The sequence below is a fragment of the Phyllostomus discolor genome, chromosome 1, assembly GCF_004126475.2.
Source record: "Phyllostomus discolor isolate MPI-MPIP mPhyDis1 chromosome 1, mPhyDis1.pri.v3, whole genome shotgun sequence".
In the NCBI taxonomy this organism is placed as follows: domain Eukaryota; kingdom Metazoa; phylum Chordata; class Mammalia; order Chiroptera; family Phyllostomidae; genus Phyllostomus; species Phyllostomus discolor.
Window position 1 is genome coordinate 129,240,716 of NC_040903.2, and position 16,104 is coordinate 129,256,819.

At 39.9% G+C, this 16,104-nt stretch overlaps 1 protein-coding gene across 1 annotated transcript; it reads right to left on the reverse strand.

Annotated features, from left to right (window-relative positions):
- Window positions 1-2,373: 2,373 nt before the first annotated feature.
- PNN (pinin, desmosome associated protein) lies at window positions 2,374-9,727 on the reverse strand. The gene is made up of 9 exons (XM_028505448.2): window positions 9,541-9,727; window positions 8,805-8,876; window positions 8,336-8,404; window positions 7,229-7,301; window positions 7,017-7,111; window positions 6,547-6,622; window positions 5,743-5,898; window positions 5,526-5,664; window positions 2,374-4,786 (listed from the first exon to the last, which is right to left on the reverse strand). The coding sequence occupies exons 1-9, from the start codon at window positions 9,651-9,653 to the stop codon at window positions 3,435-3,437; spliced, it is 2,145 nt and encodes a 714-aa protein (XP_028361249.1). The 5' UTR covers window positions 9,654-9,727; the 3' UTR covers window positions 2,374-3,434.
- Between the last annotated feature and the right edge of the window lie 6,377 nt (window positions 9,728-16,104).

Consider the following 16,104-nt stretch of genomic DNA (forward strand, 5'->3'; position numbering starts at 1 on the left):
TCAAATTTTGCATTAAGCTTGAACATTCCTCCATGGAAACTATTTGGATGGTTCAGAAGGCCACAGCTATGGGCAACTGGTAATTGGCAGCTTCATCATGACGTGCCCACTCATACATCTCATGCAGCAGTTTTTTGGTGAGACATCAAATCACCCAGTTTACTCAGCACCTCTACAGCCCAGACTTGGTGCCCTGCAACTTGACTTTTCTAAAATCACCTATGAAAGGGAAGAGACTCCAGTCAATGAGATTCAGGGAAATATGGGACAGCTGAGTGATTTGGAGAACTGTGAGGACCCAGGGAACCTACTTTGAAGGGTAGTGAGGTGTCATTGTTCTTTGTATATTTCTTGTATCTTTAATAAACATCTTTTTCATATTACATGGCTGGATACCTTCTGGAGCCCATATATATGTGTGTGTGTATATATACATATATATATATGAAAATTTCAGACTTTTTGCCAATCTTCCTCACTAATTACAGCAGGAAGATCCAACCGTGTCTATCAATAACTGACTTTTTTTTTCTGGGCTAAGGACTTTAATGATATTATCTCAAGGGAAACTGGGCTGACTTTTTTCAATGATTTCAATAGAGACTTTAAAAAAATTCATAGGGGACCGAACCCCCCCCCCAAAATTTTAATGACTTGCTAGTCTGACAGCATTGGCCCATTATCACTATACCATGTTATCACTAGTAGCTTTCCTTTTAAATTTGTCAGTTAATTCACAAACTTGTTCTACAGTTTGTACTGTTGAAATCCAAGTTTGTCGGGTTTGCTCAGTCCAAATTACTCAAGTATACACGTGTAATTACCAGTTCTAGAAATAGTAAACAGATGAACTCTGGATTAAATGCAGACCATTTAAGACCAATTTTCTAATTTCTGTGGCTGTACAAACCTTGAATAAACAAGTTTTCCAAACCCCTGCCTTACATGCCTTTGCTAATGAACAGAGCCCCAAACTAATTTGTCCTTAGTCACTAGCCCTGGCCCTCTTCAGCTTCTAAACTTTCCATAAACACTAATTTGTAACCTCTAATAGGCCCCAATGATGGCTCCCCCCCCACCCCCGAAACTGTTCCTACTTTTACATTCTAACATTCCTTATATCTGAAATTTGCAAGTAATCAATTTCATGGTTCTCTGAAATTCATAAAATTTCATTTTAAAGATAAAGCAACTGGAAATATTTTTTAAAAGATTTTATTTATAGAAAGGGAAGGGAGGAGAGAGACAGATCTATCAATGTGCGGTTGCTGGAGAGACACATCAATGTGCGGTTGCTGGGGGTCATGGCCTGCAACCGAGACATGTACCCTGACTGGGAATCGAACCTGCAACACTTTGGTTCACAGCCTGTGCTCAATCCACTGAGCTATGCCAGCCAGGGCCTAACTGGAAATATTTAAAAAATGGAACCTTCCCATTTATAAATGCACATCAGTAAATTAGAATTCTTCCTATATATACCAGCAAAATTTAATAAAAAATCGCTCCATATTCCAAAGATCTTTTTTTCTCCCCATGTATACCATCACCACCACCACAAATTGTGCTTAAAGCCAAAACTAAACTTTTTCTGCAAGCACAATTATTCAAATTTTCCAGATAAAAGTGAGTGAACACTTATTTTTAGATTCATAAGAACTTAAAAACCAGGTTGTTTGTCATCCCCTTTAAGTGGTTACCTTTTCCTCATTATGGCACAGGCAAACAAAATTTGTACAGTAGTCCCAACCTCATCTATAGCTTGTTACCTGCAGTTAACCAAGGTCAAAGATACGAAATGGCAAAGGATACCCTGAAACAAGTGATCACATTTACTTATTATATCACATTGTCTTAATTGGTCCTATTTTCTTATTCTTAATCTCTTCCTGTGCCTAACTTACAAACTCGTTTCCACAGGAAAAAATAGTGTACATAGGGTTTCATGCTATCCATGCTTTCAGGCATTCACTGGACAGCTTGGAACACATCGCTCACAGATACACGGAAACTACTTCCTTTTGGATTATATTAAAATCCCTAAAGGTACTCTTGGTGGAAACTGACCCAGGTGTGCACGTACCTAGCTCTGCAGTTGGGAGTCCTGCTCATTTACTGCTTAATAATTACATCAAGAAAGGGTTTTTCAGAGTTTTCTTTTAGCACATTGGCTCACATTTATATAATGCTGGAAATGCTTGTGGGCTTTTCACTGGTCCCATTTACTTGTCAAAAGACATAATGAATAGTGAAAGTCTAAAAGCTTCAATCAGTTAAATTATGAAGAACGGGCATTTGCAATTTAAGTATTCTCTTGTACAAAGTAAGTGCTCTCCTGTATAAAGCATCAAAAACTTAATACAAGTACTAGTCTTAAGCAGTCACACAAGTCTAAGCCACATTTATTTGCACATGTAATGGGCAACAGATACTCCAAATTCATACAAATTTATAAAATGAAGGTAATAATCACTTGGTACACTTGTGTTATCTTGTTTACAGATTCAAGTGTAAATGAACTTTATTTTGTAAACTTTTCATACAATACTTAAACAAAAATTCTTGAAAACACTTACTGGCATGTTTCAATTAGAGTCAACACAAATGTTAAGACAAGACCACAAACTCAAAAACCAAGTTTAGAATATATTTTTCTACCTCCCTCCCCTGGTAAGAAGTGATTATTTTAACAGATGCATATGCTGTGTCACAAATGAAAACGAATGATGCTCCCATAATTGTGAGGAAAATGCCAACCAAATCATACTGTTTTAATTTATATACCAAATATATGGTGTAAATATGAGAAACAGGGAAATGCTTCAATGAAAATGAGGGAAATTAGAAAATGTAGTAAATCTTAAGAACTACGCCCCCCAAAAGCTGCAAAGACCTGACTTTGACAATGCAAAATAATTTTCTAAGGCAAATAAAAGCGGGGAAACCTTCAGACATTCTAATCATGTTCAGTATCTAGTGATAAAAGCTGAAAATGTTATCAAGGGGCTATTTATTATACAAGTGTCGAGGACATCCCAAAACTAATGAAAGAAATGCACATTTATTTCTACAAAAGAAACATATGATACAGAATTAGAAGGGAACAGACTCAAAGATTTACCTATTAAAATATACAGATTCTTACTGAAGAGTATAGGATATTTAAAAAAGATGACAAGGGATGTTAATCTTTTTTATTATAATTATTTTTTTTTACATATTTTGGAACCTCACATAATTTTGATAAATAACTCTTACAAAATTATGCAAAAAGTACAAGAATGTCTGGTAAACAAACAGTCTGTATTTTCCAAAAAGATTTTTTTACAACATGCAATTCTTAAGGCAGCATCCTCCTTACAAGGAAAGGTAATCCTTTTACTCATCAAGAAATCTTCTGCTGCAAATTGGCTAAGAAAGCCTGGCTTCTTCCATTAACGCCTTTTGTCTTTCCTGTCTGATTTTCGGTCTCTTTCACTTCTTGAAGATCTTTTGCCTGATCGACTACTCTCTGATATAGACCTCTTTCTGTCGGACCGGGAATTCTTATCCTTTGATCCTTTTGTATCTCTACTACTGCCACCTTTTGAAGATTTGTGACTCCTTTCTAGTCCTGAGGTATCCCTTCGCTTCCGATCCACGCTCCTTCTGTGCTTTCTGTCTCTATTATGTCCCCGACCCCTACTCCGACTTCTACTCTCACTACTACTAGTAGTGCTGCTGCTGCTGTCTCTACTGCTGCTGCCGCTGGTACTGGAGCTGCTACTGGAACTACTGCGACTACTACTACTGCCACTGCTGGAACTGCTTCCACTGCTGCTACTGGTTGAACTGCTACTAGAACTACTACTGCTGCTGCTCCGACTTCTACTCTTGCTTGTTTTATTTCTAGCTCGACCTCTACTTCTGCTCCTAGTTTTGGTTTTGGATTTGCTCTCTGAATGTACTGTCAAGAGTGGCTCTACTGCCATCTCAGGAAGTTTTACAGATTCTACAGGAATCTCCTTCCTCTCAGGTAGTAAATTCCCTTGCTCCTGAATAACCTGAGGTGATGACTCTAAAACAGCTAATGGCAAAGTCTCAGGTTGAGAGGAAGGTTGGGGCGCAAGTACTGGTTGGGACTGAGATAGGGGCTGAGGCTGAGGCAGGGGCTGAACCAGAGCCATAGGCTTAGGCTGAGGCTCAGATTCTTTCTCTTCTTTGTCCTCAGGCTCATTTTCCATTTCTACAGCATTAGCAGTCTCTTTTGCAGGAGAAAGAGACTTGCATTCTTTATCTGGCTCAACTTCAAATTCCATTTCTGGCTCCAGTTCCTTGTTAGTTTCATTTTCTGAAGGTTCTACACTTTCAACCTGGTGGGTTTCCATTACCTCCTGCTCAGCAATTACATTTTTGACACTCTCCACCATCTCTAGCACATCCATAACTTCAGGCTGACTATCCTGCTGCTTCTCACTTTCCTTTACCTCAGTTTCCTCTTCCATCTTAACCTCCATCTCCTGTTTTTGTTCCTCCTCCTCCTGTTCTTTCTCTGCATCACTATGAACTATACTTATTTCCTTTTCCTCTTCCTCTCCTGCTTCCTCTATTTCTACATCATTGTGCTGATTACCTGTCTCCTCCAACTCTTCCTCTCGCTGAGCCACCTTACCCTCTTCTTGTTCCGCCTTCTGTTCTTCATTTCGCACCACCTGTTGCTCTTTTTCCTTCATTGTCTGTCTTCTAGGCCTAGCCTCCATTTTATTTATTTGTTCTGCAAATTCGAGGCGTCTACCTTCAAATAAAGCTAAAGAATAAAAATTTACATGTGTAAAATTTACTATGGTTAAGCAAATCAGTCACAAGTTGACCTCTGGCCACAAACTGTCATTGTGTTTTATCTGTATGTCTTTTTGTAAAAGAAATGATGACGAAAAACTAATCATAGCAAATAAATAATTATAAATCAACATAAAATGACAAAAGAAATCATCTACCCAAAACCTATATATAAATTAGTCACAGGCAAAAACTATACCATATTATCTAAGTGATGGACAAAAAAAACAATCTTCGGCCATTTAACTTCATGCTAATTGTAAAACAGCAAAACCTCCTTCAAATAATCACTTTTAATTGTGTATCATATACTAATTTTCCTGACCCTAAAAAGGAATGTCATCTTACTACCATCTTAGCAGTGCCTACCCTTCCATGTGTGCTCCTCCCTCTTTGGACTATACTGATGTTCTCATGTTCAACTTTTCTTGCTTCTTTAGTACTTATGTCTGGCTACTAAAAAGTATCAGGCAAAAGCCATACCACTCAAATGCGTAAGAAATGCTCATGTATTAAGCACTGCCTACAAAATATAAGTTCCTGGTTAAACTCCATCATGAACAAATGCTCCACACTCCGAACACATTACCATCGTATTTTAACAATCAACTACTAAATCACAACCTATTATAGGAAACAAACAAATGTTTATCTGTGTTACCTTATGCGTTAGGAATATTTTAATGGATCTCTTCACATACACTTACCATTCATTTTTCTCTGTGACTCTTCTATTAGTTTTTGGGTAGCTGGACACATTCTTCCAGGAATATAGAACAAATGGGGCTTTGTCTTAGTTCTTATATATTTAATTATCTTAGCATTGTGCTCATTCCATTCTTCTTGCTAAAGAAAAGGTAAAAGGGTCAGTGTTTTTGTAAACGTGAAAAATCACCGATTTTAGAATTCTAAAATACTACTCACCAGCTGTGCAAGCTCAACCTTCTGTTCCAAAAGCCGCAGTTCTGTCTGTTTAGCACGCCTCTCTTCAAAGAGTTCTCTCCTCTCATTTTCAACCTGCTTCCTCTCTTCCTCTGCCTGCACTTCAAGTTTTTGTTCAATTTCCTGGCGTCTCTTTTGCTAAAGATAAAAATGAACTTTAAAATCTCATTACATATCCTGATTATGTGAAGCATTACAACTTGACTAAGTTATCTGCATATAAGTTTCACATTTGCAATTTAGGGTACCAATTAATTCAAACTTAGTACTACTTAGCATTTGAGACTGCTGACATTTCTTTCAGAAAATGGGAACTGAAGCTTTTCTGTGTAAAAATCTGAATTTTAAAGCCATCAGCCAGTATCAGTAACAGTCCCATTCCAACATGACTTTGAGGTAAGGTTCATAAAGTAACTGCACACAGAAAAATGTCTTTATAAGTTGTCTTCAGTTATTCTTCTTAAATAAAAAAAAAAGAGATATGATGTCCTAATGTAGTTAATGTCATACCTTCTCTCCATTAAAAAAAATACTATGCTTACTCTTCACATTAAAACGCCTTTAAGCTTTGTATATTCTCTACTAAAGTTAGCACATAAAAGCTGAAATAAGTTTATTAATCTTCTATAACTGAACTGTTATCTCTCTTTCCTCTGTAAGTTCTCCCCTGAGAAGCAAAAATGGCTGCAACTAAATCTTGAGAGCTTTCTGACTCTTTTTAAAAACATGCAAGCAACTACTTTGATAACTTAAGTAAAGGAAACAAAGGAAAAATTGAATAGATACCCTTTCAGTAGCAACAGTAGACTCTTGTTTAAATTTCTGAAGGGTGCCCATCAACAAGCCAAATATTCGCCGGTTCCTAAACAAAAGAAAATTCAATTTAGGTAGGACTCACTACATTTAAACCTGCCATATCCTAAAAAGAAATATAACATAGGCACTTGGACAACTGCTTAAATTTTTTTTGTTGTTAAAGATTTTATTTCTTTTCAGAGAGAGGGAAAGGAAGAGAGAAAGAGAGAGAGAGAAACATCAGTGTGAGAGAGATATCAGTTGGTTGCCTGTTGCACGCCAATTGGAGTCCTGGCCCATTACCCTGGCATGTGCCCTAACAGGGAATCAAACCTGTGACCTTTCACTTCACAGGCTGGTGCTCAAATCTACTGAGCCACACCAGCCAGGGCTACTTAAAATTTTCTTAAAATTGCATTATCTGACAGAGGTTTCTTCTCCCCAGAAATCACAAAAGGTACCTTTGCTTTCCCTTTTCATCCATATTTTGATCCTGGATAAGGTCTCTCCGTGTGCGCTCTTTGGAGGTAGCTACAACTGAAGATTGCAAAGCTGGCTGCAAGAGAAAAGGAAATCTCAGTAATTTAACAAGCATATGGGTGGAAGTCTTTGAAATGTTCTAAGATGAAAATATTATATTTATCCTCTAAGAAGTTATTTTCATCTCAATTACCTTTTTAACATCATCATCCTCTGGGTCGCTTTCTTGGCGTGATTCTCTCCGTGTCCGACGCTCCCCGCCCAGCCTGTGGTAGAAAAAATAATTTAAGTGACCACTACAGAATTTGGCTTAAGGGCATAACTAGGACAAATGACCATCTTTTCTAGGATTCTTTTCCAGAAGCCTCATTCTATCAGTCTCCATCAAATTTTATACTTTCTTCCAGTAGTGAGGACAAAATATATCATCAAGGTCCAATCCAGACTCTGATCTCCCTAATCCTCAAAGTAGCTAAATTTTTGTAGTATGAGACAGAAAAGCAGCAGAAATTCACTATTTTCTCAATAGTCTCTTCTATTTTCTCTTACTTGTCTTTACCTTTATTTTGGTTAGCAGCTATCATTAATGAAAAACCGAGTTTTGAGAGATACTGCGTGCCTAAGTGACCAAAAATAACCACACAGGACGGTCTGCTCATGAATTCCTCTCTGGGCAAGACATGGCAAGTAGTCACATCTGGGGTATAATAGCTTCCTTAGCCAAAATCAATCTTTACGTCAGGAGAGCTCTGTCCAATGCTCTTATGAATCTAGGATAACATACCTCTGAAATATTTCAGTGATTTCAAGACCCCCTGAAGGCACAACCACAGGCTCCATAGCACAAGACCACAGAGCCCTCATTGTTGTTATTGTGTTCCGACACACAATCTCTATGTGCACTATCCTGTTAACAATGTTAACTATCCTGTATCCACCAATGTAAAAGAAGTCTCTCCACTTTGCTTTGTATACAGTCCTAGAGATTTCCCCGCTTTGCCTTCTCCAGCCGACTTAATCTACCACCAATAGATTACATGTAACCCTCATGTCTCCTTCTTTCATTCTAATGTATAAAATAAGCTGCAAAACTGCTGTTCTCCAGAATATTATCTCAATCTGTTGAGATTTTGTTCCTGAGCATGTGCTCAAAATTTTGGCTCAAATAAACTCTTATAAAACTTTTCTATAAGATGGACATATTTCATTGACAAAATATTCATTAAATGTTTACATCTGAATGCCCCCTCAGAAAATAAAAAACATTTAGTATGCCTTCAGAATCTTTTTTTCAACATACCTACTGACTGCCCCTTCAAGGTCTCTCTGTTTGGCTGGGGGTCCTCCTCCACTATCTGAGAATCCACGCCTGTGATTAAAAATGTTCAACACAAAACACTTGAGATTTAAGATAAGTGATATTTCCATTTAGCAAGAAAACTTAAATTTTTAAATATCCTTCCAATAAAAGCAATCTTTAATGGGTATTCACTCTAAGATGCTTTTATAACATTTTTTAAAAATCCATGAGAATAAATTTTTACACAAAAATCATATATTCTATATGATTACTTACATTCTTTAATCTTTAGTTCTGCATGTAAATGAAGTTCTGCCATAACTGTGCATAAACTACAGCTGATCACAGCTTTAAACGCAAACATTTCTAAAACTGGTTCTACCATGAATTTTGTTTAAAAGGCTATGTTAATTTAATATAAAAATCACCAGTAGTTTAGCATATGAGTTAAGTCCTAAGGAAATCTTACCTCAGCAATAAACTACCACGTCCTCTACCTCCACCAGGACCAGAAAGGGCCAGCAATCTGGCTTGGATGGGCCTACAAGATATTTACAAATCAGTGTAAAAATCACATGTGGACACATCTAATGTATTTCATTCACTGGTGCGGTTCATCATACAGAGAAAATAACTAGAAAAGTTCTCAAAAGACAGATCAAATTTACGTATTTGTAAAAGGACAGGACACACTATTTTTATTTTACTTCCTTAATTTTTCAAGATCAGTTATCACACAAATCATATTGACCTCGACGCCACTACACACTAACAGCTTGGATCAGTTCCTATTTTTGCCAACCCCAAGAAAGCTGCACGTGGGCAAGAGTCTGGCGGCGAGCCGTGTCCCCGGAGGGCCTCCGGGCCAGCTCTACCTGGTGGTCCTCCGCGGGGGAAGGGGCTTTGTGCTGCAGTTCCGGGCCCGCACAGCCAAGGGCGGGAATCCGAAGTCCCGGCCTTCCCCCAGGCCTGGAAGCCAACCGGCGCACGCTCGATCCGCTCTCCTTCCTCACGCACCTGAACCCAAGGACCTAAGGCGGGGGGCCTTGGAGACGCCTCACCTCACTGAAGACCGGTTTCGACGGCCTCCTCGGAAACAGGCCGCGATGTTACAGCCTTCTAATAGCTGGTCGCCCTCTCCGACCGCAATTTACCCTGGTTTGATGGCTGCTTCTCGGAGCCGGCATTGCTCCTACGGCCCTTACCTCACGTCATTCGGATCCCGCCCGGTGAGCTTGCGAATATTCTCATCCACGTTTTTTAGGCTCTCTTTGGCCTTTTCCAGCTGCTCCTGCAAAGTTCTCACTGCGACCGCCATCTTCTCCCCGCAGCAGGCTTCGAGACTGCTCCACAGGCCGCCCCTACCTCTGTCGTGCCGCCAGATGCGAGGAGACTGACAGCTATGCTCAGCCAATGACGGTAGGCGTTGTTTTCGGCCTCAACCACTCAGCAACCGGAAGGGGGAGAATCTTCCGGTTTGCGACTCTGGGCCAATGGAAAGTCCTCCAGGCGGTCCTCCCCCCCCCAGTTAGCTGCGAGTGGTTGGGCTCTGCTTCTAACGCAGTGCTGGGGCGGGTTTTTAAGTCCTTGGTCCTCGGAGACGCGGGCTCGGTGGTTTCCTCTAGTGGAGAGGACTGCGGAGTTTTGCAGCTCTTTTAACTTGTGCTTTGACGAGCTCTAGTCTTAGCCATTTAATCACACCAAAGTGGGCCGGAGGCGAGTGTATTCTCCCACTCCCCATCAATGATTAGATTAGGAAAGGGTGCGGCCGTTGTGTGGTGCGCATGCCCAGAGAGTGTGTTGGGGGCGCAGGTTTCTCGAGGTTGAACCAAAATGGGCAGAGGGAAGCAAAGAATGAAGAAACAGGGGAAGTCCTTAATTTGATAGCCAACAGTTATTTTGGGACACTGTATGAAACGCTTTATGCGTGTTATGCCTCTTAAAAGCTTGAATAAAATGCCTGTTTTTCCTGATACGGAAATGAAGTCTGGGGATACTGTTATTGTCCCTAGGTCTTGTCAGCCTAGAATCACAGTCAGATCAGATCTTGTGCAAGGCTGTAATAGAAGAGAAAAGCGACGATGAGACAGATGAGGCAGGCATTAGCCTCTACACCTGGTCCAGAGCTGGTTAGTTTAAGATGTGGTCCAGGGAGCGGTGCTCTTGTTGGTTGTGTGTGTGATACTGTCCAACTGGTTCTGCTGTACCTTCATTGCCACCAGAAATATATTTGCAAATATCTTTGCCAGTTTCTCACATTGTTTCTCACAATTGTTAGACACGTGCGAGAAATAGAGGCTGGAGAAACCGGATGATCTGATCCAAGTGCCTTTATTTGATGCTACGCTTACAGGCGGGCTGAGTTGGGATCCACTGCAACCCCCAGGGGACAGCAAGAGTGGGGTTTGTGGGGGGATAGGGGAGTGGTTAGTTTCTTGTTCTTGTGGGCCGGTGCCTCAGGTTTTCAGGATGTGAGCCAGGACAATGGGTTAGGTAAAGGGCTGGGCTGTTCCTGGGCTGGTACAGAAGGGTCAGTGGAACCACCAGCCATAGTGGCTGGCGCCAGGTGACTATCATGCGCGTTGGGAGTTTTGATTAAGCCACAAGCTATCAACTGAGTTGGGATAACTGAGTGTCTAGCAGTCCAGAAGGCTGGAAAACTGGCCTGAGTTGGTTATGAGCAGTCTGGCGGGGTAGGAAACTGGCCTGACCCTTTCAGTTAGGAATAACGCTTGGATTCTCACTTTCCATCTATCAGTCAGGCATCCTCCTGGCACCCCTCCTGGCACCAAGCAGTAGCAGGCCAACTGTATTTAACCCCAGCCACCATTTTAATTCAACTTTTAAATGCTCCTCTGATGCACGAGCAGTAACCTAGGCCTTGAGGATAAATCCTAGAACAAGGAACTCCTCAGGGAGCAAAGATCATTCATTCAACAAAAATTTAATGAGTACATGTTATGTGCCAGACAGTATTTCCAAGAACTTGGATACATCAGTGTACAATATAGATCTCTCTGATCAAGGAGATTGGGAGGAGAAAGTATGGAGGTAGAGGACAAAAATCAGTAAATTAACTAGCATGCTGGTGAAAGAGTGGAATATACCACCCCAAAATGTGCCAGGTTGGCATATGAATTATTTTGAGTTGCATGCAATTAAGACCCAGCAGATTAAAGAAAAACTTTTAGTCCTGACTGGTGTGGCTTAGTTTGTTGGACATCGTTCTGCAAACCAAAAGGTCACCAGTTCAATTCCTGGCCAGGTCACATGCCTGAGTGGGGAGTTCCGAGCACATACAAGAGGCAACCAATTGATGTTTCTCTCCCTCCTTTTTTCTCTCCCTCTCTCTCTCTAGATAAATAAATATAAAAAAGAGAAGAAAAACTTTTACCTCTCCCTAACTACTGAAAATAATTTAGTTAGGGGACCTGATCAAGGAAGAGAGCTATTGCCAGAGTTAACTTTTCTCTCATTTTTTTTTAAGATTTTATTTATTTATTTTTAGGGAGGGAAGGGAGGGAGAGAGAAAGAGAGAGAGAGAGGAGAAACATCAATGTGTGGTTGCTGGGGGTTATGACCTGCAACCCAGGAATGTACCCTGGCTGGGAATCGAACCTGGGACACTTTGGTTCCCAGCCCGTGCTCAATCCACTGAGCTACGCCAGCCAGGGCTACTTTCATTTTTTAAAAAATTAAATTTATTGGGTGACATTGGTTACTAAGATTATATGTTTCAAGTGTATATTATTATAGTACATAACCTGAAAGATAACATTTTATCTGAAAGGCGTACCTGCATGGCAAGGCAAAAATCTGATTACCAAATATCTGCTCTTTTTAAAAAAAAAGATTTTATTTATTTTATTTTTAGAGAGAGGGGAAGAGAGGGAGGGAAACATCGAATGATTGCCACTCAGGCATGTGCCCTGACCCTAGATCAAACCAGGCACCTTTCTGTTCACAAGCCTACGCTTAAATCCACTGAGCCACACTAGCCAGGGCAGTATCTGTTCTTCTTTCTGTGAATTGTCCTCCCTTCATTTAAAGCCCCGGTCCCTATCTCATTCCTTGAGTTAGGACAGCATATAAGTCTCAATTGCCTAACTTCCTTTGGGGTTTAATATTTTTACAGGGCTCTTATATTCATGAAATGAAATTTATTTTTCTCCTATTAATCTATTTTGTGTCAACTTAATTATAAACTAGCCAAAAAACCTGAAAGGGTAGAAGGAAAACTTTTCCACCCAACATTAGAAACAGAGAAATGCTATTGAAAAAAAACAAAGTAAAATTAGGTAAGAGGGATGAAGATTGCTGAATACTTTTCTGATTCTAGGCATACTTGATGTCATTGATCCATATTAGAATCCTATGTTGTAGGCAGTACATGAACGAGGAGAATGTGGTAACAGTAGATCCTGACACCAAATAAAGCAGTGTTTCTGTTAGGTAGCAGCTAGGAATGAGCGGCCAGAAGGGAAATAAAGCAGGACCTTTGTCCAGTACAATCTAATAAAGAACTTAAAAAAGAGAGACATGTCTTACCCATTGATTCAGCAGTCCTAAGCCCTGTCTAATAAGATGGCCAGGTGTTCCAAACATCACAAGAAAAATTATAATAGCACAAGAGGAAGGGAGCCCTTGAAATTGTGGGTGTATCGTCTCCACTAGCTGGGAAAGAAAACCTTTGTAATTGTTCCAAGGTCTGAAAGGGAGAAGGGGAGGGGAACCTAGAAACTGACTAAAGTACATAACCCCTGAACCCCAAGAGTTGCACATTCAGATTAGCTGAGAGCCCACTTGTGGCCAGGTGCTCAACTGTGTAAAACAAATTTACTAACAACTTTGTTTTCTCTATATGTGGGATATTCAAACTAGCTGGGTGCTTGCTTGTAGTTTTGTACTCAAGTGTATCTCACAAATAAATTTGCTATTCATTTCCATTATACGTGCTGTGTCTCACCTGAGTTCTTCTTTTTTTACATTTTCTTTTCTTTTTTAAAATATATTTTTATTGATTATGCTACTAGTTGTCCCATTCCCCCCCTTTATTCCCCTCCACCCTGCACACCCCCTCCCACCCACATTCCCCCTCTTTAGTTCATGTCTGTGGGTCATATATATAACTTCCTTGGCTTCTACATTTCCTATACTATTCTTAACCTCCCCCTATTTTGTACCTACCATTTATGCTACTTATTCCCTGTACCTTTCTCTCTATTCTCCCTTCCCCTTCCCTGCTGATAACACTCCATGTGATCTCCATTTCTGTGATTCTGTTCCTGTTCTAGTTGTTGCTTAGTTTGTTTTTTGTTTTGTTTTAGGTTTGGTGACAGTTGTGAGTTTGTAGCCATTTTACTGTTCATAGTTTTGATCTTCTGTTTCTTAGATAAATTCCTTCAACATTTCATATAATAATGGCTTGGTGATGATGAACTCCTTTAACTTGACCCTATTTGGGAAGCACTTTATCTTCCCTTCCATTCTAAATGAAAGCTTTGCTGGATAGAGTAATGTTGGATGTAGGTCCTTACCATTCATGACTTGGAATACTTCTTTCCAGCCCCTTCTTGCCTGTAAGGGCTCTTTTGAGATTCAGCTGACAGTCGGATGAGAACTCCTTTGTAGGTAACTGTCTTCTTTTTTCTTGCTGCTTCTAAGATTCTCTCCTTATATTTAATCTTGGGTAATGTAATTATGATGTGTTTTGGTGAGTTCCTCCTTGGGTGCAACTTCTTTAGGACTCTTTGAGCTTCCTGGACTTCCTGGAAGTCTATTTCCTTTGCCACATTGGGGGAGTTCTCCTTCATTATTTGTTCAAATAAGTTTTCAATTTCTAGCTCTTCCTCTTCTCCTTCTGGCACCCCTGTAATTCGGATGTTAGAACGTTTAAAGATGTCCTGGAGGTTCCTAAGCCTCTCATTTTTTTGAATTCTTGTTTCTTCATTCTTTTCTGGTTGAATGTTTCTTTCTTCCTCCTGGTCCACACTGTTAATTTGAGTCCTAGTTTCTCTCCTATCAGTATTGGTTCCCTGTACTGTTTCTCTTATTTCACTTAGCACTGACTTCATTTTTTCATCTAATTTGGGACCAAATTCCACCAATCCTATGAGCTTCCTGATTACCAATGTTTTGAACTGTACATCTAATAGGTTGGCTATCTCTTCATCACTTAGTTGTATTTTTTCTGGAGCTTTGATTTGTTCTTTCTTTTGGGCTGCTTTTTCTTTTCTTTTCTTTTTTTTTTTTTTTTTTGTCTCCATGTGCCTGCTATGTATAAGGGGCAGAGCTTTAGGTGTCCACCAGGGCGGGGCAATCCACCTCACTGCTTTGTGACGCTGTTTGTGGAGAAGAGGTCAAGAGGGAACAATGGTGCCTGTTCTACTCTCTGCTGAATTTCAGTCACTTCCCCCACTACCCACAAGAAAAGTGGACCCTTCTAGCATTGATTCCTAGGTGGGTGGGCTTGTGTGCATTCTAGGACCCTGTGGGTCTCTCCAATGAACTCTCCTGTGAGTCTGGGAGTTTCTCCTGCTGGCACCTCAACCCCCACAGGTGTTTCTGATCTATGGTTTGAGGCTTTATTTCCCCGAGCTGGGACCCTTGGTTGCGTGGTCTGTTTCGCTGCCCAGCTGTTCCTCCCATTTTATCTGCACTCGAATGTGGGACCGCCTGCTCCACCAGCTGCAGCCTCACAGGGTCCTCCAGCTGCTGCTTTGCCGAGAATCCTCTCCACCCAGATGCCTGTCTCCGAGTTCTGAGATCTGGTATTTGGATTGTGGACAATTTAACATAGTCTACTTTATGGGGTGGGTGGGGGAAGGGAAGAGCAATCATTAAAATGCTGTGCTCAACATTTAGTAGGTACTTAATGAATGTTTCCCCTTTATTCTTCAAAATAGTCTAAGACCACTTTGGCTGGGTAGCTCAGTTGTTTAGAGCATCTATTGATATTCCAAGATGGTGGGTTCAATCCCCAGTCAGGGCACATATAAGAATAAATGAATGAATGCATAAATAACTGGAACAACATATCAATGTCTGTCTCTCTGGCCCTTCTTTTCTTCCCTCCTCTCTAAATTCAATTAATAAAAAAATTCAGAATATTCTAAGACCCCCATGTTATTGTAGTTTGAGAAATCACCTTATTAAGTTGGTCAGTTGCTTACTCTGACCTCAGTGGTGAACTTGAATTCCTTCTGTTCTTCGATGGTGGTGATGAAGGAAGAATGCAATTGAGACATAAAGGACCTGACTTTATTTATGGGAAATTTTAGTGTTGGAAAAATGGTTGCAAAATTACACTATTAAGTGTTTTTGAAAGCTTAGGTGGAATTTTTATGCTTGACTTATGTGATCATAAGTCATAAATGATCATAAATGATAAATGATCATAATATTAAATGATCACTAATGATAAATAAATTATAAACAATTTAATAATATTAAGTGATCACAAATAACAAATGATCATAAATGATAAATGACCACAAATCATAAATGATCAAATAAACTGATCTAAACATTGGAAGGGACATATAGAAAAAGGGCCATTATAATTCTGATTATGGAACATGATCTTACATTCCTGTGAAAGGATACGAAGTATTGAGAGGTTGTCAGCATGTTAATTTTGGGGATGCAATTAGTTAATTGGAAAAAAAAATCTGCTTTGTCAATTACTAAGAAAAGAACTAATCAAATGCTAAGCAACACATTTATGTCAGATTTGCCAAATTTAAGAGGTGCATTCATCTAACATATGT